We start from the raw sequence: 24722 nt of genomic DNA, 5'->3' as shown, positions 1-24722 counted from the left end.
CATTTCATTTCAAAAATGAACTGCATAAAGCAGCTGCTGAACTACGAAGTAGTTACACGTCAACTGGAAAACTTATTGGCCGACTGATCAAGAAAAATATCTAAAGCGCTCATGTCTACACACTCCACTCCACACTTATAAGATAGCTATGTGGGAACTGGGCACGTAACAATCACCAAAAAGCAGAAGCATTTTCTGAATATCCAGAAAAAACTTTCAAACCAAACGAAACTAATATTGAATATAAATGAATTGAATAATTTGCCGGACATAGAAGCTGAAAATTGGATGATTGAATTAGTTACGCCGAAAGAGCTAACCAAAGTTATTAAAACTGACATTAACCCCAGGAAATCACCAGGCTATTTTAATATTAAGAGTTAATAACAGGAGAATTACTGCAAAAACTACCAAGAAAGGGAATTATAAGACTCACCAACTTGATCAATACAGTATTTAGATTAAAATATGTCCCAGGCATTTGGAAGATGGCGGAAATTATAATGATCCCAAAACCTGGGAAGACATCAAACGAAATAAAAGCCTATAGACCTATATCACTGCTGCCAGTAATATCTAATGTTTTGAACTCCTGCTGAAAAGAATAAATCCGATCATAGGGAGAAAAAACCTAATACCAACACACTAGTTTGAGTTTATTAACAAGCATTCAACAATTGACCAGGTCCATAGAATAACAGAAGTTATTGAAAAAGCCTACGAAAGTAAAAAAGTATGCTCAGCTATATTATTAAATGTAGCACAAGCCTTTGATAAGGTTTGGCATGAAGATCTTGTTCATAAACTACAGAAAATGTTACCAAAACAACACACCGAACTATTACAATCGTACAGTACAACCAGAATGTTTAGAGTCAAACAAGAAGAACCTTACTTTACAATAAAAGAAGCTAAAGCTGGTGTACCACAAGGAAGTGTACTGGAACCAATGCTTTATCTACTCTACACTTGTGATATACCACAAATGGAGAATATTACGATGGCTACATTTGCTGATGATGCTGCGATTATAGCTGTCGGAGAAAATGGTGAAGAAGACTGACGAAAATTACAACAGGCAAGTGACAATATAAATAATTGGACACAAGTTTGGAAAATAAGAATTAACGAAAGTAAATCTGTACATGTGCAGTTCACCTATAAACAGACCGTACAAGCACCAATAACATTAAATGATATCATATAGCAACAACGCTAAATATCTCGGAATAAATCTTGATGCAAAACTTTGCTGGAAGGAACGTATAAAGAAGAAAAAAAAACTGGAATTGAAATATAGGAAAATATACTGGCTAATTGGAAGAAAATCACAATTATCAGTACATAATAAATTGCTATTATATAAGCAAATACTGAAACCTATATGGACATACGGAGTTCAATTATGGGGATGTTCTGCAAATAGTAACAAATAAAATAGAAAGTGTTGTGTAGTCGGGTGCATATAATAAAAATTACAACAGTGATATGAATAAACATTATTTCACCAGAGACTGAGATACGGACGATGGGCCCTCCTAGTTATATACCTATATTTAAGTTATCATCAAGACAAATTGTAGGTTAGACGGAAACGACTAGTAACAATGTATTAATGAAATAATAATATCAGTTCAACCATAACATTATAGACAAATATCTGATTACTTTAGATAAAAAATATGTGAGAACATTGTACGTGTCTTTAAAATTTGAAAGGTTTTCCCTCGAGTTTCCCCCTTCCCCCCATCTGATCTTAACTTGGTTTCAATGGAACCACCTCGGAAGGATAGTGTTTCGAATAAAAAAAAATTGAAAATCGGTCCACAATTGACGGAGAAATCGATGAATATGCATAAAAAATATACAGTAGAACTTAGAACCTCCCCTTTTTTTGAAGTCGGTTAAAAATAGCTTATTATTTGCTAGATTACTATAATAATAAAATATGTATGCTTATATTAGTAATGGAATTTATAATTAAACTCTATTGTTCAATAAATAACCAAATGATTAGTCACCAAATAAGATATAATCATTGAATAAGTGACTATTAGCTATAAATAAATAATTATTATTATTAGGGTATTGAGTAAATATATTTTTTCTGAAAGAAACACCAGGTAAACAACATGAATTGTTATTATAAATCATCGTTACCGTACACCAAGCGTTAATAATTGTTATTAAACATGTTTTTACGTGTAATGCATTTTTTATCGTTCAAGGACATCGGATGTATTAAAATCAAAAGGGTAACCGCCATTTATTCGACACTGTCGCATGTTTATTGTTTCTCCGACCTCGCGAAGCCTAATTAACGAAGAATTTCGACTCATTATCGCCAGTATTTCATTGAAAAATACGACTCGCGCCATGTCAGGTCGGCTGTAATGCCTTATTTATTGAGAACGTGCATGCACAATTGGTTCGGATTGGGATTAAGTAAGACACTTGTTTTCGTTGTTCGATTGAGCTCATCCTTGATTCGAGAGTAATGGGTCTGGCGGGAAGATCGTGACAGCCGTGACGGACAACAGCGCTATCTTCCGGATTACATCGTGGACTGATTTTAAACGAGGTTACGTTAGTCGATGCGAAATCGATTGTTATGATATCCGGGCTACATTCTACCGAAAATAGGTTTCTTGGAATGATTCGGATGTCGTTATCTTTCAAACAATAGCAGGAGATCTGAATGTTCGGCTACCAGGATGAAAAATTTATGGAATAAACTATGTCAAATTATATTTGTTAAATATTTTAGGTACTATAAGGTTTTTTAAACATTTTTGAGGTTTACTCTTTTCAACACCTTGAACCATAGTGAATCTAACATAATTGGGCTAGTGTTATTCGGTTATAAATAACGTTGGGAACTATCAACTAAAATTGACTATCGACTGTTTAGCAATTGACTACTTTTTACCAATGAGTGTTTCATTCGACTATTATTTTCATTCGACTGATTTTTAACGTTCTGGCTCTATCGTCATAGCCGCGACCTTGATAAAATTGTACCCAATCTATGCTTACATATATTTATTTGTAATATATGTAGTTTTATATATTTTTTAGTAGTTTTCTTGTAAGCAATGGTTATTGTGTATCTTGATGGACAATATATAGCTCCTAGGTTTATTTCAGCTGTTCCGCCTCGAGCTCACTGGGTGTATTATAAAATATGCATCATAACCCCGTATTTAAATGTAATTTTTTACAATAATGAATCTTCGATATGAGAGTTATAACATATCTATGCTATTTGTTCTTACAAATAGTTCTAGTTCCTGGACTCGCTGCCATTCTGTGTTATAATTCTTAAGAACGAATTACTCATTTTTGTTTCTTTTTAAATTTTTTTTAGAAATTTTCTAATTTTTTTACCATGTTTGCTAACTGACTGAAATTTTGGCGCATTCAGTCTAAAATTCAATGAACAATTTCATCATGTCGACGATGGTTAGCCCGTTGGTTACAGTTTCCTGCGTTTCTTCTACTTACTTTGCTTTTTTTAAATTACTTTTTATAGTTTTTTATTTTTAATAACAGATAGTTTTGTAGAGTTTTGAGCTTTGTCGAGTTGTCTTAATCGTTGTACAGTTGTCAGGTTTTTGCCTGAAGTTCTCTTTTTTTCTGGTGTACTACACACACTTTATAATAGGCAGGGTGTCTTTTTTCGCTGCATAATGCACATGTTGTTACGCTATTGCGTTGCTTTCTGCACTGAAAAAACACAACGAAAGACAGTGAAAAAACAAGGGATTCAATTTTTCACAAAAAAATCCCTCAAAATATACTCACTGTGTTTCTATAACGTAATTTTATTTTTTTATATTAACTTAACTTGAACTCTTGAACGTATATTATAAGGTCGGTTTTTATTATCTTTAAATAAAACAAGTTTTAAAAACAAATACTTTATTTTTTTTAATTTACGCTATTCCTTCTTGTTCTTCTTCTTTTTATTTTTTCCGCTCTTTGACGGCGGCTTGGACCCGTACAACGCTAACAACGTAAACTGAACTGTGCACAGCAATAACCCAATAATGTTCGGTATCTGAAAACGAAGAAAATATAACCAATGGTTTCGTCAAGTTTCGATAACAGTACGTACCACCATCAGGGTGTTTCGTAATATAATTCCGTATAATAACCACATGAATGTCACTAAGGTGGACATAAACGTCATCAGGACTGGAATGCTGGATGCATCTCGTTTTGCTATGATCTCTCTCTATAAAAAAGAAATCAAATTATGCAAGATGGACTGTCTTTAACAGGATATTCTGGTCTAAAGGCAAATTCAACAATATAACAGGTCAATTGAAAAGTCCCCGGCCTACCATAGTAAAACACATTTTTTGGATTTTTTTTTATTCAATATAATTCCCTTCAAGGGTGACACACTGATTGTAGCGACCCTCCATCTTTTCGATACCAATTTTGTAGTACGATTTGTCCTTTGCTTCAAAATAGACCTCAGTTTCGGCGATCACCTCTTCAGTCCTCGAAAATTTCTTCCCAGCGAGCATTCTTTTGAGATCTGAGAACAGGAAATAGTTGCTGGCTGCTAGATCTGGAGAATACGGTGGACGAGGAAGCAATCCGAAGCCCAATTCATGGATTTTTGCCATCGTTTTCACTAACTTGTGACTCGGTGCATTGTCTTGGTGAAGCATCACTTTCTTTTTCTTCAAATGCGGCCGTTTTTCGGCGATTTCGTCCTTCAAATGGTCCAATAACGCTATGTAACAGTCGCTGTTGATGGTCCTGCCTTTTTCAAGGTTGTCAATGAAAATTATTCTATGCGTATCCCAAAACAGAGACGCCATAACCTGGCCAGCCGACTGTTGCGTTTTCCCACACTTTGGATCGGGATCATCGTGTGCAGTCCACTCGGATGACTGTCGATTGGACTTCGCAGTGAAATTATGGAGCCAAGTTTCATCCATTGTCACATATCGCTGCAAAAACTCGGGTTAATTACGCTTGATCATCTTCAAACACTGCTCCGAATCATCATCCCGTCGTTTCTTTTTGGTCAAAAGTGAGCTCGCGCGGCACCCACTTTGCACAGAGCTTTCTCATACCAAAATATTTGTGAATGATATGATGTACACGTTTAGTTGATATCTTTAGAGAGTTTGCTATTTCGTGCAATTTCAATTTACGCTCATTCAAAATCATTTTGTGAATTTTTTTAATGTTTTCGTCGGTAACAACCTCTATTGAGCGTCCGCTGCGTTCACCGCCTTCGGTCTCAATGTCCTCGCTATGGCTCCTCATGCTCAGCATACCATATACTTTTATAATGTAATTCTTTGACCACGTTGAGAATTTGAACCTAACTTTCCTCACTGTCTATCAGATTCGTTCACCTAAACCCCTTATATTCCTTGAAATTCTTAAACTACAACATGCTACCCGATCGCAAATGTTGCTATCCAAATGTCGTTTATATCTTGTACAAATTTCTATTCATATATGCATACGTCATCATGTCAAAAGAATCTCTGTCTAAGGCTGTAGAAAATGTACAACAAGTGGTCAATAAGACCTACAAATGGACTAAAGTCTGGAAAATACAGCTTAAGAGCTCCAAATCTGTCCTTGCTAATTTTGCGCTGCGGCAAAATGACAAAAACCTGAATATATCACTTGACGGATACCTGATTCCTGAATCAGTTGGTAGGTTAAACTGGAAACATCAAATCAGAGAAAATTAGACTCAAAGTCAAGAAACTATAACGGCTGGTCGGAAGATACTCTCAATTTGACCTAAAATCAAAGAGATTGGTTTATCAGTCAATCATAGAGCCAATTTGAACCTATGGGGTGTAACTATGGGGTTGTACTAAGAGATCAAATCAACTAGTAATCCTATGCATTGGATAACGTATAACGCTGCGTGACCAACGAAGAGCTGCACCATGACCCCGAAATTAAATAGATACACAAAGTGATCAAATATTTCGCCTTAAAAAAATGAAATAAGGTTGCTGAATCACAGCAACGTTGAAACAATATGGCTACTAGACAACACGCAGGAAATCAGATGATTGAACCAAACCAAACCACACGAACTTGTTTACTGTATAAGTGTATGTTGTATTTTAATTTTTGTAATACATACTGATGTATTCATCGTACCATACCGTATATCGCCTTGCTTGTGTATTAACGCAAGTACAACAGAACAGTAGTTTATTATTACACACAGTGTTATATTGTTTTTATTCATATAATATCAATACTCATATTGTGATTGTAACCATATACAACTACTGTCGTAAATGATACATATGTGTTGGGAACTTGAATTTTGCAAAGCGCTCTAGATCCAGAATACCTTCTTATGGGGAGAATCTTACCACGCCAAACAAAGGAAACGCTATTAAAGCCAACAAAAACCCGTTCACTATCAATCCAAAACGGAACTCAATTTTGTCAGGACTCTCTACTTCCGCATATCCGAGCAGAACTGCAACCACCGTCGTGGCGTATCCAAGAGGTTTAAGCACATCCTGGGTCCTGTTATTATTGTATTGATAAAACACCAACAGGTAAAGGATATTCAAGACAATGGCCACCAGGTTAACTTTGATAGATGCAGGGTCCGAAAGCAGCAAGCCATATTTCAGCATCAACACGCCTCTGAAAACAATTTAAAATATTATTGATCGACCAGAAAATAGTTTTGACGTCGTGTAAATAATATTTTAGAAAGATTCCATCTGTGTCAATGTTTTTTGTTGGCCTTTGACACCAGACGAATTTAGGTTAGGTTGTGCGTAATTTTGATTGCAACTGTTCAAAGAACAATTACATTATTACTATTAATGAGACTGCACGTGATATGATATCTAATGTTTTGTACTGAACATATTAAGTGTAGAAAAGCAATGTACTTGTTTAAAGTCTATATATTGGTGTTGATTAGCATTGGAAACTATCGACTGAAAACAGTCGCAACAGTCGAGAGTTGCAAAACAGTCGAAATAGTCGATAGTCAAAAAAATAGAATTTTTTTTATAATATAGATAGACATATATTTTTTTTTTCATTCGTTATGTCAGACGAAGACGTTGGAATACTTGTCTGTATAAATTGTGTAATAGGAAAGGACGGAGATAATTTCTTGAAGCAGTTAATTTTACATGTGTTTATATATATTCCAAGGGTAGTACAAGCGAGACAGAGATGTATATTCATTCACGTGCAAATTTTAAAAAAGAAAAGGAAAAATATATATTACTAATTTCTATTAACATATAATAAATAATATAATTCTAAAAGAAGTTGGATTACTTTTATGCTGAATGTTCCGTGGATTTGTAAAAAGTTTTATAGTAGTTTTTTTTGTGTTAAAAATCTAAGTTTGATTATTTCTTTAATTTTTAGTGAGTTCCTTATTTATTTTTTGAATATTTTTATTAAAAATATTTTATAAAGAAACCGTTACATAACATAATATTTAATTCGATAACCCAAAGATGCGGTTTTAATATCTGACATTCACTTCATTAACCTTATCATTTTACATCACGATTGTTGACAAAACACGACATTATACCCCGTAAACATTCATTTTCAACGCGTTTTTAATTATGCCTACAAATATTTCGTTAATTAAGTGACGGTCATTAGTATGACTTCGATCTATTTTCTGATGTTTAATGCTATTCTGCTATGCTAATCTTTGGTTTTTCAAAAATATCCGTATGATATAGCACGGATATAGGCGATTGTCTAAGTAAAATTGACATCTTTTTTGCCGCTTTTCGACTATAGGACGTAGATAAACAAAAATGTGCTTGTTTTGATAAATTTCAATTTCAATTACAATATAACATTGAATTCATCGAAAAAAAATCGTCCTCATACGAAGCGGATGACGAATCAAGAACAGCTTGATGATAGCTCTATCAGAGATTAAATATATGAAATGTTTCAAGACAGTGAGTACTTTTTCAAAACAAACATAATGAAATACAATTATTTCAGAGGAAACCCTTAATCTGAAAAGTATCGAAGGGGTTTAATGGAACTTCCGGATAAAGAATACAATTTTTAAAAGCATATAATAATGGTCACCCATCACTCAAAAACGTTGGTATAACAATTGATTAGGTTTTATTAGTCGTAACATTTATTAATAATTCATTGCAGATATATTGTACTTGATGCTGGAAACAGGAATGGTTAATAACAACTTCGGTTCGGATGAATTAGATTAGACACATTGATGAAGAAATTGACAAATGATGGAATTGTGAACAAATTTTAGATAGATTAAAAATTAACAACTTAGTTATTCACTTGTTGAAACTTTCTGGATATGATATGATTCAATGTTGTGATATGTGCACAAATGTGTGTAGTTGTTCAGAATATACATGAGCATTTGGTTAAAATGTGTCAGAACAAACTAAGAAGATGTATAGTGATATTAAAATGTCTTTACGAGGAAACACTGTATCGAAGAGCACAAGAACTAAGCATAAACAGTAAATATGCTCTCTAATGGAAATAAAATACATTACTTAGATATACAACTATTCCTCAAATTCCAACAAACCTCCAGGGGATACAACTACATAAAAATTAAATAGAATTTTGTTGAACTAAAACTCGCAGTTGATACGACGATATTGCGTCATATCAAAACTTCTTTGGATAGACTATATATTTTAGGGCCTAGTGTACGGCGTATAACTCAACGGTGAGTATCGTGCCCTGAAGAGGCAGATTCGCCCATTATAGACAAAGGCACAACAAGTCCTGTTCTGGATCTGAAGCCGTCAGTATAAATGTGTCTCTACTCCGGGTTGATATTGACTAGCTCAACAAAGTTTTGCTCTCGGGATAGAGGGAGAGTGCTCCCTCTCGAAGTATAGACGGAGGGAAATATTTATACAGAAGCCGTGAAAATCCAAGGGGAAATTTGAAAAATGGAATAGGGAATAAATAAAGGAAACTAAATTCACTTTTGGAAGATAAGTCAAATATAATGGAGGAAGTTCTGGAGTATAAGGGGTCACAGGTAGGAGGATAAGTCCATAAACAGACTAGGTAGGTGGAGAAAGGCCGGGTAATCGATCTGACCTTTAATTTAAGGGACAAGTGCAGGGAATGGTACATGTAAGACCGTACAAATTTATTGCTGGTGATGATCGGAAATCGGAGCACCGAATTTGGTTGACCTCAAGTGTCTTGAGGTAGGTGTAGGAGACAGCGTTGTATGGGTGAGAGCCATAGTCCATTTCTGGAGAAACGATCGATAGGCAAATTTTGTATTTGGGGTTATAATTGTCATATTCATTATTGAATAAAGTATCAAGTTAAATGTCAAGCGTTAAAATTCATACACGTGTTTATAGTAGATTCGTTTTAATTTAATAGCACAAGACTATACGAAACTCAGTACAATAGTTTCTAAAATAAGTCTCTATAATTGAAATAACCTAAAATCTCATCACAAGTAAAAAGTTAATTAAAAACTCTATTCATGGTCTATGCTCGAGGACGCACTACACTTTTTTTATTACTATTCGTGGTTCCACAATCTGCCCTATTGGCAATAATTATTTCTTATGTCTATATTATATATATATATGGCATGTAGAAAATCACTTCATTAAGCAATCTTCTGTATAAAATATTGTCTTCATTAATTAGTTTTATTCTAAAGCTTATTCTAAAGTCTACATATGACCAGTAATCAGATCAGGTGGTGTTAACGTTTTAGTCTACGCACTTCACTATCACGTCGCATATTTAGCTGATTAGCGAGTACATTAGGATAAACTAACATAAACTGACACTCTTTCGAAGTACTTCACACAAACACGTTGAATTACACTCATTATAGGTTCTAAAGGAATATCGCGCTGTATCACTTTATTTGAAATATAGTATGGAGCATCAACAATGACACGCAACAATTTATTTTGGAACCGTTGAATGATGGATATATTAGATTTGCTAGCGGTACCCCATAGTTGGATTCCATATGACCAAATAGGCTTGAGTATAGACTCATACAGCAACACCTTGTTATCTAATGATAACTTGGATTTGCGCCCGATGAGCCAATACATTTGATATAATTTCAGTCGAAGTTGTTTTCGTTTATAGAGTATGTGTTTCTTCCAGGTTAGGCGTCGATCTAAGTGCATACCAAGATAATTAACTTGCTCTGCTTGGGGGAGTTGATGATGATTGATATTCACTGGTGCACATGTTCTTCTACGCAGGGTAAACGTTACATGCGTGGATTTTGTTTCATTGCGAAAGAATTTTTATTGCGAAAGCCAAACTGATGTTCTGGAATAATTTTTCTTTTTTCTATTATATAGTTTAGCTTCTTTATGTATAATTTCTCGAAAACTTTCGAGATTATCGGTAATAAACAGGACGCACTACATAAAATCTAATATATAAAATCATAAAATCATCAAATAATATAAAATCTAATATTTCCGTTTATTATATTATATTCAGATTTTGTTCATACATCTACATATTTACATATTTGCTTCCACGATCAACATTTTATCATGTTCTCGGCGAAGTGAGCAGTATGAACTAGGAAAAAATATCGATAGAATTTTTTACCGATATATCCATATATTTTTAGCCGATATTATTCAATATTTTTTCAAAATAAATTAAAAATATTATTTTTAATAAACCTTTAAAATTGTTATTTAATTTGAAATGTTTGATAAATGTTTGTATTTAATTTATTTTTTATTTTTATCGATAGTTTTTCTCCGATATATCGACATATATTTTTTCAAATTATACTTTCTAAAATCTATTAAAAACATTTTAATAACATTTATAACAAAAGTTTACGGAGCCACCCCATGTCACCTACTCTGTCGTTATGTTAATTTATATTCATGAAATGTAAATAATTATAATTCCCTCTTTATAATAGAATAACAAATCTATTTCAGAAAAATATTTCCGTATCTATACAACCCAAAATACAGGCAGGGTCTTAGTGTTTAAATATTATTATTTTTTAATTACTTAGATAATTTTTCAAAAATTCAAACAATTTACTTGATCAGTATGTTTGTTTGAGTAATACATAAAGTATTATATAGTGTTATGCAACCCAACGTACACGAAAGTTCTTGTAGATATACGAATGTGTCTATTACATAGGGAAGTATCCTAGAAATGTTTAATATTTTTGAGTTTTTTTTTGTCTGAATTAACGTAACAACTAACTTCTGAAATAGACTAAATTTGCTGTAATTACATTTTTTCTTAATATTACGAATAAAAAGTTATAAAAAGTATTTAAGATTTATTGATAACTTTTATTTATAATTTTATTTATAAAATAATAAAATATTTATAACTAGAAACAACATACGCATACGTTAAAAAATATTTATTACATATACATATATTACTGATACAAAATTATAGTACAAAACTCAAATTAATACTCACAATGTTAAACCTCCAATGAAAGGAGTTGCTACGAATCCTTTGGTACTTCCTTTCTTGTAGATGTCCCTACACAGTAGAATACCAGAAAAAAATTGTGCAATGGTTACATAGGAGGCTACTTCGCCTACAATGTCCCTGTAAGGCTGCAGAATTTGGGAGATACTTTCCATTTTACTGATAGTAGGCGTTTTAATGACGGCCAAATAAATTTATTAACAAATTTAGGCTTCAAGACACTTTAAAAATACGATCTATGATACAACACAACAACCACTAGACCAGCTGAATTAATTTATTAAACTATATATACATCGTGCTAATAAAGATGACTGTACTGAATAGACTAGGATTTCGTTGTCTTTATCACATGGAGTACCTCTTACAAGATTATAAAAATCAAAATAATAGATAACATAATTTTTATCATTGTCCGTCTAGTTTAAAATTAAGGATTCATATCTTACATCTCGTCAAATGTTTCATTAATGATGACATCTTGTGAAATGTTATTACCTAATAACAGAAATCTGATAAAATGTGTCTATACTTCTAAAAATAAATTATTAAAAATTAAAAATATACTAAGTCGCCATCTACTGGAGAAGCCCATAATCACGACTGTGACCTTTAAAAGAAAACTGCTTGGTTTACTCAGAGAAAATAAGGTTATATACATAAAATATAGAGTAAAGCATACAGATTTTTGTAAATAGAAATAATCACAAAACATAGAATTACAAACACACACTGTACAGCACAGAGAAACTTTTCTCCGTCTTTTCCTCTCTAAAAATTAGTGAGTGAAGTAGAAATTAGTATTTTCAGTCGCTAGTCTTTTCTATCGATTAATTTGACAGTTTTGGCACTATCGATTGTTATGATTATTTTCAGACGATAGTTCCCAACGCTAGTCTTTACGGTTTTGCCATTTTTCTCACAAAATATAGAATACTAAAATACAGTCTCTGTTTTCTATGAATCTTAATATTTTGTGGTTTTGCTGTTGAATGTATTGAGGGGGAAGATCTGTAATATATAAAATTTGTAATTGTGGGTTGATAATTATTTAACTGGGTGTTATTTTTGATATTTGATAGCGATATTGGATTTTAAATGCTTATGATGGAAAAGCAGAGGTGAGTGCAGATTGAAATCTTAAAATTAATCAGGTGTAAGATCTAAACAGCATGAAACTTTTATAGTGAGAATAATAGATGCCAAACATGTGAAAAAACATTTTCATCAATATCAAGTAGGAATCAGCATATACGTAAATTTCACCCAGAGGTAGATATAAAAACGAAAACAGCAAGAATTATTTGCCCTTTATGCTCACAATTGGAAACTTTTGGCCATCATATTTCTTTCCGCAAACATCTTTTAGAGACTCATGACATAGATATAAAGATATCAACTTTAAATTTTAGAAATGTTGAAGAATTTCAGTCTTGGAGAACCCAGGACAGTAGAGAAGAAAGTTATTCTTGTAGAGTAAACAACATGAAATCTCAAAAGGGTATTAAACATATAATATACAATTGCATTAGAAGTAATACTACAGGTAGTAATCTTATTATTTTATACAAATTTTGTGGTAATTAACCATTCCTTCAACTAAGGTTATAGAAGTAAATGTACTGTACGTCAGCCAAGAAAAATTGGTAGTCAATTTATTAATGGAGTTTGTCCATCAAGAATATCAGCAAAAATTGCAGTAACTGGTAATAATAACAACATTTAAGTATGATGTCTTTTAGTAATGATTTTTTGGCTTTTCTTTAGGTGAAGTGTCTGTTGAGTTTGTTGAAACGCATGTAGGACATGAAGATCATGTAAGATATAAAAGATTAACAAAAGCCGAAGAAACCAAAATTAGAGATCAATTAATCGCAGGTGTTACAATTGATGAGATACTTCAGGATGCTAAGATAGTGAATGACAATACTTTGAGAAGGATTAATTTATTGACAAGACAGACTTTAAAACGAATAATTAGAACTTATAATATAAATAATCAAAAGCAATCCAGTGACCTAGTGGCTACTTCCCTGAAGGTAGAAGTGTGCAACAAAGGAGATGAAAATAACACACATTTAAAACATAATAATGATAGCATAGGTATTAAATAGGTTATTATTTTGTAAAAGTTGTATTGACCAATCATAAATTGTTTCAGATGAAAAGTATTATAATATACAGGGTGAAGACCCTGACTTCGGACATATTGAAAACCACAGCAATAATGTAAATGAAAATAATTTAAATGTTGGTGATAGGGTAATAAAAATGCTTTTTATATCTAAATCACATACATCAGTTAATGAATTATATTTTATTAAGGATAATCTGCAAGAAAGCACCTCTGCCGAAGAAGGAGACAAAACAGATGCTTTGATAACAGAGGTAGTCATATAAAAGTATAAATTTAAAAATGTATTTGATTGTATTGTTTACAGATGTATGAACAGATAAATATTATTCATAGGAACCTTAGTCCCAATAAAATGGCTAGTTATGTTGAGGAATTAAAATTACTGAATAAACGTTTTCTGGAAGAAACATGGGACACCCCAGAAATATGCAAAAAAATAAAAATAGAAAAGCAGATTAATTTTCCCAGCGAAACATAAAAGATAAGGTATAAACATAAAATAAATTAAAACTATCTGATTATACTTAGAGATTTTCAAGATATTTCACAGCTTTTATGCAAAATGACATTGGTAGCTTTTTTCTTTTGTTTTAACTATGTTTGCTAGATTTGATGTTATTATGTTTGGTTTTCATGCAAAATTCTGTAAACATATTTCAATATAATATTTATATATGTGGGGCTTGGAGTTCATGTTAATTATTCGGATATGTTAGTCAATTTTAATATGGTGTTTTTATAAAAATAAATTTGTCAATATGTTCATTAATTTTAGTTCTTTACTACTGATTTTGCATCTTTCACTAAGAAATTATTGCTTAGAATATCATTAGATTAAGAGATAAGTTTTTAAAAATGGATAGCTTATTTTATCACGTCATTTTTGCAGCAGTTGCGGTAAACCAAAACTGGATTTTAAATGAAATACTAAAGGAAATCCTTTGTGTAAAGGACTTGCTTCAGCAGAAAAGGGTTTGTTCATTACATTTTATGCTGGAGGATTTATAAACCAAGTGTGGAAGAACAAGAACATTGTTTAATAAAAATGCAATTCCTAAACACAATTTAAATTGTAAGACTCTCATTATGATATATATATATATATACTTGAATTGAAATGCAGTCTGTGTTTATTTACAGATCCTTTACCAATTAGAAAGAAAAACCACCAAGCCTCATACAGGAATCACCAATTCTTTCCACAGTACAAATATAATAAGTTTAAAAAGAAATTGGTATTTTTTTAATTGAAATGAAAAATTTAACATGTGTTTCTATATAGATTATATGGTAACAGATCAATCTGCACGTTCAACTTCGGGCAGACAAGGAGCAAGTAGTGTATAACACCAAAGAGATCGTGAGGTTAGTTCAATTGTTTCTTTAAAGGAAGTAAACTGATAATTTTTAATACAACCAATTGTATTTCTCAGCGTATTTTGCAGATTGGCATCGAAATGTTAGTACTTTTGGTTATAAAAATTATCATATTAAATTTAAGGCATTAATTATTAACAATACATAATTAGGAAATAAATTTTCACATACCTATATATATATATATATATATATATATATATATGTATATATGTATATATATATATATATATATATATATATATATATATATATATATATATATATATATATATATATATATATCACATATATTTATATGAAGTGCAAAATTGATTTTTTTGTTAGTGTTAACTGAAGGGAATATGATTTACTTGGATAATATTTAATGTCTTCAAATTATTCGAGTATAACAGGATCGTAATAGTGTATTTCCATTAAAAATAATATTATTGAACTAATTTTCCATTTTTGATTTTATTTAATATTCAAATATGAATTTGTATTTATATTGTTATTATGTATATGTTTTTACAAATACATTTTTTTAATAAAAGATACTTTTTAAATTTCCCGCTTGTGGCGTCCTCTGTGGCCTCAATCCCATAATTTAGTCCCAATTTTTAATTTATCGATATATCTGACTATTCTATGATGAAAGGAAAAACGTTTTCAAAAAAGGGGGTATCAAACAGTATAACAAATGTTGTCATACAATACCAGGAACTTGTTTCAATTCATATGTTTTTGAAGCCATCACTAGAATTTTTTATGTATTGCCCAAAGTATGTGCCAAAGAAAAATTTAAAGGATATTCTTGATAAAATGTTATGCTAGCAAAAAAGAGTGTTAAAACCATTACTTGTGCTCCACATCCAGAAGGGGGAAATATAAGAAAAGTAATAATTATGTGTTGAGTGTTCTGATAGATGAAAAAAGTAAACACGATTGCAAAAGGAAAAATTTTGCATGGCCATCTATAGTATGTATAGGGTCCAATTAATTATAAAAATACATAAAAAAAGGAGGTTTTCGTAATCAAAATCGTAACTATCCTGGACTTATAGATTTTTATGTTATAATATTTACGACAATAATTAATATACGATTAGAAAATAAGTTGTCATATTATAAGTATTTAGAAAATATTTTAAACAAATGTTAACTAGTATTTAAATAAAATATTTTATTAATATTGTATTTTTTAATTTCCTCCTGTAATATAAATAAATTTTATTCTTATTTTTTAATCCTCCCCCGTATAAAATAAATCCGCTTTGCGCGACTTCTGGTGGCGGGGCAGGGCATAATTTGGTCACTTTTTTATACAGGGGAGATCGCCTTTTTAAGCACAAAACATACATACATAGAATAAACAAAACATAGAATAAAGAATTTCTTTATTCTATGTTATAGCTCCGACAGTGTTAATACGGAGTTAATTAATTAGGTACTTTTGCATTTGAGTGCTTTCAAGTGGAAGATTATATATATTCAATTTACGGTGTATTATTTTTGGTGTTTGAGAGCAATAATTGTTTTTAATGATGAAAAACCAAGGGTAAGTATAAAATGAAAGTTTAGAGTTAAAAAGTGTAAGAACTAAAGAGCATGAAACTTTTATAGTGATAATGTTAGATGCCACATTTGTGAGAAATCATTTTCATCGACTTCAAGTCGAAATCAACATATGCGTAAATTTCACTCTCAAGCAGCTACACAAACAACAACAAGAAGAATTATCTGCCCTTTATGCTCACAATTGGAGAGTTTTGTACATCATCTTAACTTCCGCAGACATCTGTTGGAGACACACAACATAAATACTAAGATATCAACCTTACATTTTAGAAATATTGAAGAATTTCAATTCTGGAGGAGTCAGGATGGTAGAGAAGAAAATTATTCATGTAGGATAAATACAAAATATCCAAGGGGTATTAGAAAAATAGTATACAATTGCATTCGAAGTAACACTGCAGGTAGTAATGTTATTATTTTCATATATAATTTTCGGAATTAACCATTCCTTCAACTAAGGTTATAAAAGTAAATGTACAGTACGTCGACCAAGAAAAATTGGTAGTCAGTATATTAATGGGTTTTGTCCATCGAAAATAACAGCAACAATTGCAGTAACTGGTAATAGTAACATATTTTAATTATGGTATCTTGTGGTAAACATTTTACATCCTTAGGTGAAGTTTCTGTGGACTTTGTTGAAACGCATGTAGGACATGAAGATGATATAGGATACAAAAGATTGACAAAAGCTGAAGAAACCAAAATTAGAGATCAGTTAATTGCAGGTGTTACAATGGATAAGATTCTTCAGGATGCTAAGATAGTGAATGATAATACTTTCAGAAGGATTAATTTATTGACAAGGCAGACTTTAAGACGAATAATTAGAACTTATAATATTAATAATCAAAGACAACCTAGTGGTCTAATGGCTACTTCCCCTAAGGTAGAAGTGTGCAGCAAAGGAGACAAAAATAACACAAATTTAAAACATAACAGTGATAGCATAAGTATTAAATAGGCTATTGGTTTGTAAAAGTTGTATTGGTCAGTCATATATTGTTTTAGGTGAAAAGTATGAAGATATACAGGATGAGGACTCTGACCTTAGACATACTGAAAACCTCACCAATAATACAAATGAAAATAATTTAAATGTTGGTGATAGGGTAATAAAAAAAGCTTTTTATAATTAAATCACATACATCGGTTAATGAATTATATTTTATAAGGATAATCTGCAAGAAAGCACCTCTGCTGAAGAACAGCTAAAGAATAAAACAGCTTCTTTGTTAACACAGGTACTCATATAAAAAGTATAAGTTTAAAAATTTGATTGTCTCTTTTACAGATATGTGAACAGATAAACATTATGCACAGGAAACTTAGTCTCGATGAAATGGCTACTTATGTTGAAGAACTAAAATTACTGAATAAGCGTTTTCTGGAAGGAACATGGAACATGGCTGAAATATGCAAAAAAATAAAAATAGAAAAGCAGACTAATTTTCCCAGTGAGACATAAAAGATAAGGTATAAACATATATATGCATAAAGTAAATTAAAACTATCTGAATCATACTTAGATATTTTAAAGATATTTCAGAGCTTTCATGTAAAATGGCGCTGGTAGCTTTTTTGTTTTGTTTTATCTATGTTTGCTAGATTTGATGTAATTGTTCTTGGTATTTGATCTTCATGTAAATTCTGTAAACATATTTTAATATAATATTTATATACATGGTGCTTGGAGTTCATATTAATCATTTGAATATATTAGTCAATATATTCATTAATATGTATATTCTTTACTACTGATTTTGCTTCTTTCGCTAAGAAATTATTGCTTAGAATATCATTATATTAAGAGGAGATATTGACTAAGTGTTCTTGTAGGAAATAAGTTTTTAGAAATGAATAGCTTATTTTATCACGTCATTTTTGCAGCTGTGGTGATAAAAATGATTTGTTGATGTGTAAAAGGAAATTAAGGTGTTCTGTTCCAAGGTGTAAATGCCCCAATAAATAATAAGGCAGTTTTCAAATGGAGCCTGCTCTAAGCCAAAAATGGATTTTAAAGGTGAACAATCAAAAACTAAAGGAAATCTCTTGTGTAAAGAACTTGCTTCAGCAGAAAAGGGTTTGTTCATTACATTTCAGGCTGGAGGATTTATAAACCAAGTGTGGAAGAACAAGAACATTGTTTAATAAAAATGCAATTCCTAAACACAATTTAAATTGTAAGACTCAATGTATATATATATATATATATATATATATATATATATACATATATATATATACACATTGAATTGAAATAGTCTGACTTTATTCACAGGTCCTTTACTAATTGAAAAAAAAAATCCAAGCCTCATATTGGAATCCCCAGTACAAATATAAGTTTAAAAAAAATTTGGTATTTTTTTAATTGAAATGAAAAATTTAACGTGTTTCTATATAGATTATATGGTAACAGATCGATCTGCACGTTCAACTATGGGCAGACAAGGAGCAAGTAGTGTATAACACCAAAGTGATCATGAGGTTAGTTCAATTGTTTCTTTAAAGGGAGTAAACTGATAATTTTAAATAAATTTAATGTCTAATTGTTATTTGTTAGCAGCAAGTAGTGAAATTTTTTAATACAGCAATTGTATTTCTCAGCGTACAAAATGTAGATATTACATTGAAATGTTAGTACCTTCGGTTATAAAAATTATATTAAATTTAAGGCATGAATTATTAACAATATATAATATATACTTATTTCCTAAGTCTTCACATACCAAATTACGTGTATATTCATATGAAATTTATTAGTGGTGACTGAGGAAATATAAGATAATATTTAATGTCTTCAAATTATGTGAGTATAACACAGTCTTAATAGTATATTTCCATTTAAAATATTGGCCTAATTTTCCATTTTTTATTTTATTTAATATTCAAATATCAAATGGTTGTTATTATGTATGTTTTTACAAATAAAATTGTTTAATAAAAATATACTTTTTAAATCTCCCACTGGGCTTTAAATTCCATAATATCTGACTATTCTATGATTGAAACGGAAAAAAATTTCAATTTTCAAAATCAATATCTGTCGGCTTGGTGGCACAGTGGTAAAGGCGACAGAAAGAACCACCTACTGTTGCCAACTATCGCGTTCGAATCCTGCTAGGACGTGATCGTAAGTTTATGTTTGTGATTGTCCTAGGCAAGAGTGCAAAATCCGACAAGGAAATTGAACCCAGTCACGCCAGTAATCAGGCTGGGTAAGACCGGATGTCTTCTGGGATGATTTCTAAAGCTGGTCACTCGCCAGTCGGTAGGCTTAATGGTGAGGACCGTGGTTCGGAGCCCACGTTAAACTTTAGGCCCAGTCCTGATAAACCCATTAGTTGGTAAAAGGAGACTTTAAAATATATCAAAAAGAAAAATTAACTAAACCTTTAAAATTATGTACTGATTTTAAAAGTTTTTTAAAAATCATTTAATCTATTCTGAAAAAATATCGATATTTCGGACAAAAAAATTCGATATTTTTTTCAGTATCCCTAACCCATGTTAAACTAGGTCCAGTCCAGATAAATCTCTAGTGGGTAAAAGGAGACTTTACTCGAGGAGGAGAAATTTTTAAAAAAATCAATATTTTTTCAAAAAATGTGGTATCGAACTCGAGTTTCAAAATAAAATATAGTTATTAAAAACCCAGGATTTTTTTAAGTATATGAAAACATTTTTTGGTAAAAAGTTCGATGTCAAAAATGATTGAACCTTTGAATGACAAAAAAGAATTTTGGGCGGACAATTAATATTGTTAAAAAGAAGTAAGGATATTTTCTCCGAGGCTAGCTAATACTTTCCTCAGCTCCCCACATGTCTAATCAGGTGTGCTTGATTTAATATAGCGTTGGGAACTATCGACCGGAAATAGTCGAAACAGTCGATAGTCAAAAATCTAGCTAGCTAAACGATAATTACTATTTTCAGTCAAACGCACGGAGTAGTGAGTACCTTTTTTTACTTAACCGGCTCGGAACGTCACGTTGTCGTGTGCCGTTGCCAATTTTACTATATAAACTATTATATTAAATACGAGTAAGAAAGAAAGTGTTGTAGGTAGGGGTAGGATAGAATTTTGATGTGTTTTGCTTTGTGTCACAAAACACAGAGGAATTCTCATATTTTGTGCTTTGTGTCAAGAGTAAGGAAAGGTGCGCTTTAATTCCAGTGCAAACGCGAATTTACCACATAGAGTATTTTGTTATATAGTTAAATTTATTTGGTAATTGTGTTTTCAAGGTATTTCAAGTTTAAATTATTTAAGATATATTAACTGCAAGTTATTTATTTATGATAAAATGATTATCAATCGTATTGTAAAATTAAAAATCCGTAATTTTAGTACTGTTCATCGTAAGTTACATAATAGAAATATTTCGATTATGGTCAAAATACAACATAAAATACCTGTTATGAAGATTGAAATATATAGAATATATACTGTATATATGTATATTTATAATATATAATGACTAAATATGTATGTATAATTATGTAAAAGATAAAATCATAATTCTCAATTAATTGGCCAAAAGATCAACGATTTTTTATACGCTAAACAAAATTGTATGCCGCACAAACATGTTGCTTCCGTGGCGGCAATACTTAAAGCAAAAAAACCAGAATATAAATTAATATATACATAATACTGTGTATTGTATATAATAACACTGCCTATATATACTTAATACTGTTTAATAACTTTCAAGGCCGGCTTCGTTGACACGGTCGTCAAGACGACAGGACGGTCCTCCTACTGTTGCGATAGTCGCAGGTTCGAATACTGCTAGAGAATGTATGTACTTTATATTTGATTTGAACAGTGGAAAATACCGGCAAGGAATAACCATCCCAGTCATGCCAGTAACCAGGCTGGGTAAGACCGGATGTCTTCTGGGATGATCTCTAAATTGGGATCACTAGCGAGTCGGTAGGCTTAACGCTGAGGATCGTGGTTCGGAACTAAGTTAAACTGCAGGTCCAGTCCAGATAAACCCTCGTTGGTAAAAAATACTTTTAAAGTAAAAATGTAAAAGGGTAACTTTTAAAAGACAGGACACAAAAAAGAAATAAGCAATATATCGAAATATTTGTTATTAATTTTAACAATATACATTTATATTTGTTCTAGCTAGATGGGCTTTCTTATGACACAGTCTATGAAGAATCTGGAATAAAATATAAATTAACAAGCGCCCTGATATTTATTTGTCCTTTTTCGAAGTGCTTCTCTTCTTACTTTGAGAACTGTTACTCGAAGATTCCCTTCCGGGGTACAAGAATATTAATATCACTTGAGTAAGTGATAGAAGGAAACCAATGGTATTTTGAATCTAAAAATAACACTGCATACAAAATAATACTTCTACAGATAAAACAGACACTTACAATCATAAAAGTGTTTAAAAGAATTACACCATAAATAAGCCAAAGGAATGTAACAAGGGTTGCCATAAAAGTAATGGAAAATGGAATGGAAGATGCATCTCTATTGGATATGATTTTTCTCTAGGATATTAAAAACTCAAACATATTTAAATTTCAACAAAAAAAAAAACATACCAAATCTTTCAATGGAGCTCCAAGCAGCGCTAAAGAAAGTACAGTAAGAATAAACCCAAATCGGAATTCCAGATTATCAGGGTTTTCAAATCCTGCATAACCCAATATCACAGCAACAATAGCAAATGCAAAACTGAGGGGTTTTAAAACCTCTATTACTTTATCTTCGGCAAATTGGTAGAAGAATAAAGAGTACACAATATTAAGAAATATTGCTGCTATATTTACTTTAATCATAGCAGGGTCAGATAAAAGTAACCCATACTTTAAATTTAATATGCCCCTGCAAAAATTATTTATATCAATAAAATATATAAAATAATAAAATAAATACTTACAAAGCTATACCTCCTATAAATGGGGTTGGGTTTATTCCCCTGGTTGAGTGTTTGTTATAAATGTCTTTACAGACAAAACAACCAGAAAAAAATTGTAGAATAGTAACATAACTAGCTACTTCGCCCACTAATCCTTTGTAGGGTTGAAGATATTCCGATAAAGAGTCCATGGTGTTTTGTGCGAAATTTGTATGGTCGCAATATTAACACGTCACCAGTAAGAGTAATTCCTCACTAAAACCACACCATAAGGTCAAGAATATTACAAGATGGAGAGGGACCAGGATGTTCTGATGGGCTATTATCTAATATAGCCTGCGTGTTTTAAAACAAAACAACAGCTAATTTAATTATCTTGATGACAATAAAGAGGCATAGAATTTAATGCGGTGGGAAATTCGCTCTATGAATAAGTTTCGTCAAACCCATAGCTGATGTAACCCATGAAGTATTATTGCTGACACATTTTTTTGACATTTTTTATTTACTTAACAAATTTCACAAGCGCGATAAAAAAAACAAAAAATTGCTTATAGGGAAAATAGAGGTTAGTATTTTTGAATCCAAAACATGAAGTAGGGAGGCAGAAAAAATATCGATATTTTCGGAAACAATATCGATATTTTCCGAAAAAAATATCGATATTTTTGGACGGTATTTTTTTGCCCGATATATCAAAATTTTTTTAGCCAATAGTTTTCGATATCCAGGTTTTTAAATATCAAAATATCGATATTACAGGGTGGCCAACACCCCTAACATGAAGTAAATCAAAGAAGTTAACCACAAAATATACAGACTTCAATTTTAATGTTTTGTGGAGTTGACCTTACACGGGAAGTTTTTAACAATACACCATATACGTATATACAATTGTTACGGTTTTGAGAACGAATTGAGAATATAAGCTAGAAGTCATTTTATATTCGAAAAAATGTCCAAGGCTAGTACCAGCGCTGAGGCTCAATCTCAAATAGCTCAGAAAACTTGGGAATTAGCTAACAATGTAGAGATAGTGAGTTCCGTTGATGAAATATATAAGTATGATAGAAAACAACAGCAAGATATTCTGACAGCAAAACCATGGGATAAAGAGTGAGATATTGGATTGCTTTATCAATTTTACATTATTATATTCTTATTTATTATTTCAGTCCTCACTTTTTTAAAGACATTAAAATATCTGCACTCGCCCTTCTCAAGATGGTAATGCATGCTCGATCAGGAGGCACTCTTGAAGTAATGGGTTTGATTCTGGGCAAAGTAGACGGGAACACGATGATTGTTATGGATTCATTCGCACTACCAGTTGAAGGAACCGAAACCAGAGTTAACGCGCAAGCTCAAGCTTATGAGTATATGAGCTCCTACATCGAAGCAGCCAAAATGGTCGGTAGGCAGGAAAATGCTATCGGTTGGTATCACAGTCACCCAGGATATGGTTGCTGGTTATCGGGAATAGATGTCAGTACTCAAATGTTGAATCAGAATTTCCAAGAACCCTTTGTTGCAATTGTAATTGATCCAGTGAGAACAATTTCAGCGGGTAAAGTTTGTTTGGGAGCTTTCAGGACTTACCCAAAGGTATTTATATTAATTTTTTGTGATTTGATATTATAATTATTACACCAATGTTTTTAGGGCTATAAACCAGCAAATGAGGAACCATCAGAGTATCAGACTATACCTCTAAATAAAATTGAAGATTTTGGCGTGCACTGTAAACAATATTACTCACTGGAAGTGTCATATTTCAAATCTGCTCTTGATAGAAGGCTGTTGGATTCACTCTGGAATAAATACTGGGTTAATACACTTAGTTCATCCAGTCTTTTGACAAATGCTGATTACACCACGGGCCAAATATTCGATCTCTCTGAAAAATTAGAACAATCCGAAGCAGCCATAGGTAAAACAATTTCATATTTTATAGGTCATATATTTTAGGTCACTTTGAATTTGTATTTAGGTAGGGGAGGTTTCATAGTAGGTGCTGCTGATCCCAATGAAAAACGAACAGAGGACAAGCTGTTAAAGGCGACGAAAGACAGTTGCAAGACGACCATCGAAATTATACATGGCCTCATGGCCCAGATGATCAAAGATAGACTGTTCAATAGTGTTACTCCCGGTAAAAATGTATCTGCTGATTCGGCGAAATAATCCCGAACTTATGTGATAATTAATTAAGGTATTTGAGTGAATTTAATTATGAAATAAAAATTAGTCAATTTGTTTTAAATATTTTA

At 31.6% G+C, this 24722-nt stretch overlaps 5 protein-coding genes across 9 annotated transcripts; 3 read left to right on the top strand and 2 right to left on the bottom strand.

Annotated features, from left to right (window-relative positions):
- Positions 1-3904: 3904 nt before the first annotated feature.
- LOC143200267 (sugar transporter SWEET1) lies at positions 3905-11797 on the bottom strand. The gene is made up of 4 exons (XM_076410700.1): positions 11476-11797; positions 6375-6657; positions 4118-4237; positions 3905-4060 (listed from the first exon to the last, which is right to left on the bottom strand). Exons 1-4 carry the CDS (start codon positions 11643-11645, stop codon positions 3941-3943), a joined length of 693 nt encoding a protein of 230 aa, XP_076266815.1. The 5' UTR covers positions 11646-11797; the 3' UTR covers positions 3905-3940.
- A 395-nt stretch (positions 11798-12192) lies between these two features.
- On the top strand, positions 12193-16176 carry LOC143200259 (uncharacterized). 3 transcript variants are annotated; one of them, XM_076410684.1, is made up of 10 exons: positions 12193-12611; positions 12678-13036; positions 13095-13196; positions 13258-13593; positions 13652-13752; positions 13816-13878; positions 13932-14113; positions 14520-14699; positions 14768-15209; positions 15309-16176. In XM_076410684.1, exons 1-7 carry the CDS (start codon positions 12589-12591, stop codon positions 14103-14105), a joined length of 1158 nt encoding a protein of 385 aa, XP_076266799.1. In that variant the 5' UTR covers positions 12193-12588; the 3' UTR covers positions 14106-14113; positions 14520-14699; positions 14768-15209; positions 15309-16176. The 3 variants fall into 3 exon arrangements, with proteins under 3 accessions (XP_076266799.1, XP_076266800.1, XP_076266801.1); XM_076410686.1 differs by having other exon boundaries at positions 12456-12611; positions 12903-13036; XM_076410685.1 differs by lacking the exons at positions 14768-15209; positions 15309-16176 and having other exon boundaries at positions 14517-14548.
- Positions 16177-16279: 103 nt separating this feature from the next.
- LOC143200260 (uncharacterized) lies at positions 16280-19511 on the top strand. Of its 2 annotated transcripts, XM_076410688.1 has the most exons (8): positions 16280-16544; positions 16610-16965; positions 17024-17125; positions 17182-17517; positions 17576-17676; positions 17740-17808; positions 17859-18040; positions 18455-19511. In XM_076410688.1, exons 1-7 carry the CDS (start codon positions 16528-16530, stop codon positions 18030-18032), a joined length of 1155 nt encoding a protein of 384 aa, XP_076266803.1. In that variant the 5' UTR covers positions 16280-16527; the 3' UTR covers positions 18033-18040; positions 18455-19511. The 2 variants fall into 2 exon arrangements, with proteins under 2 accessions (XP_076266803.1, XP_076266802.1); XM_076410687.1 differs by lacking the exon at positions 18455-19511 and having other exon boundaries at positions 16286-16544; positions 17859-18251.
- Positions 19512-21650: 2139 nt separating this feature from the next.
- On the bottom strand, positions 21651-22781 carry LOC143200266 (sugar transporter SWEET1). Of its 2 annotated transcripts, XM_076410699.1 has the most exons (5): positions 22474-22781; positions 22136-22418; positions 21962-22081; positions 21813-21906; positions 21651-21741 (listed from the first exon to the last, which is right to left on the bottom strand). In XM_076410699.1, the coding sequence occupies exons 1-5, from the start codon at positions 22641-22643 to the stop codon at positions 21731-21733; spliced, it is 678 nt and encodes a 225-aa protein (XP_076266814.1). In that variant the 5' UTR covers positions 22644-22781; the 3' UTR covers positions 21651-21730. The 2 variants fall into 2 exon arrangements, with proteins under 2 accessions (XP_076266814.1, XP_076266813.1); XM_076410698.1 differs by having other exon boundaries at positions 21651-21906.
- A 459-nt stretch (positions 22782-23240) lies between these two features.
- Positions 23241-24709, top strand: CSN5 (COP9 signalosome subunit 5). Its single transcript, XM_076410691.1, has 4 exons — positions 23241-23568; positions 23628-24057; positions 24115-24382; positions 24443-24709. Exons 1-4 carry the CDS (start codon positions 23408-23410, stop codon positions 24634-24636), a joined length of 1053 nt encoding a protein of 350 aa, XP_076266806.1. The 5' UTR covers positions 23241-23407; the 3' UTR covers positions 24637-24709.
- The last annotated feature ends 13 nt before the right edge of the window (positions 24710-24722 follow it).

Source organism: Rhynchophorus ferrugineus, unplaced genomic scaffold (genome assembly GCF_030347505.1).
Source record: "Rhynchophorus ferrugineus isolate W39M unplaced genomic scaffold, kcgeb_rfMv2 rfM7, whole genome shotgun sequence".
Classification (NCBI taxonomy): Eukaryota; Metazoa; Arthropoda; class Insecta; order Coleoptera; family Curculionidae; genus Rhynchophorus; species Rhynchophorus ferrugineus.
Note: the sequence above shows the minus strand (reverse complement) of the source record. Positions and strands in the feature narration are given on the sequence as shown.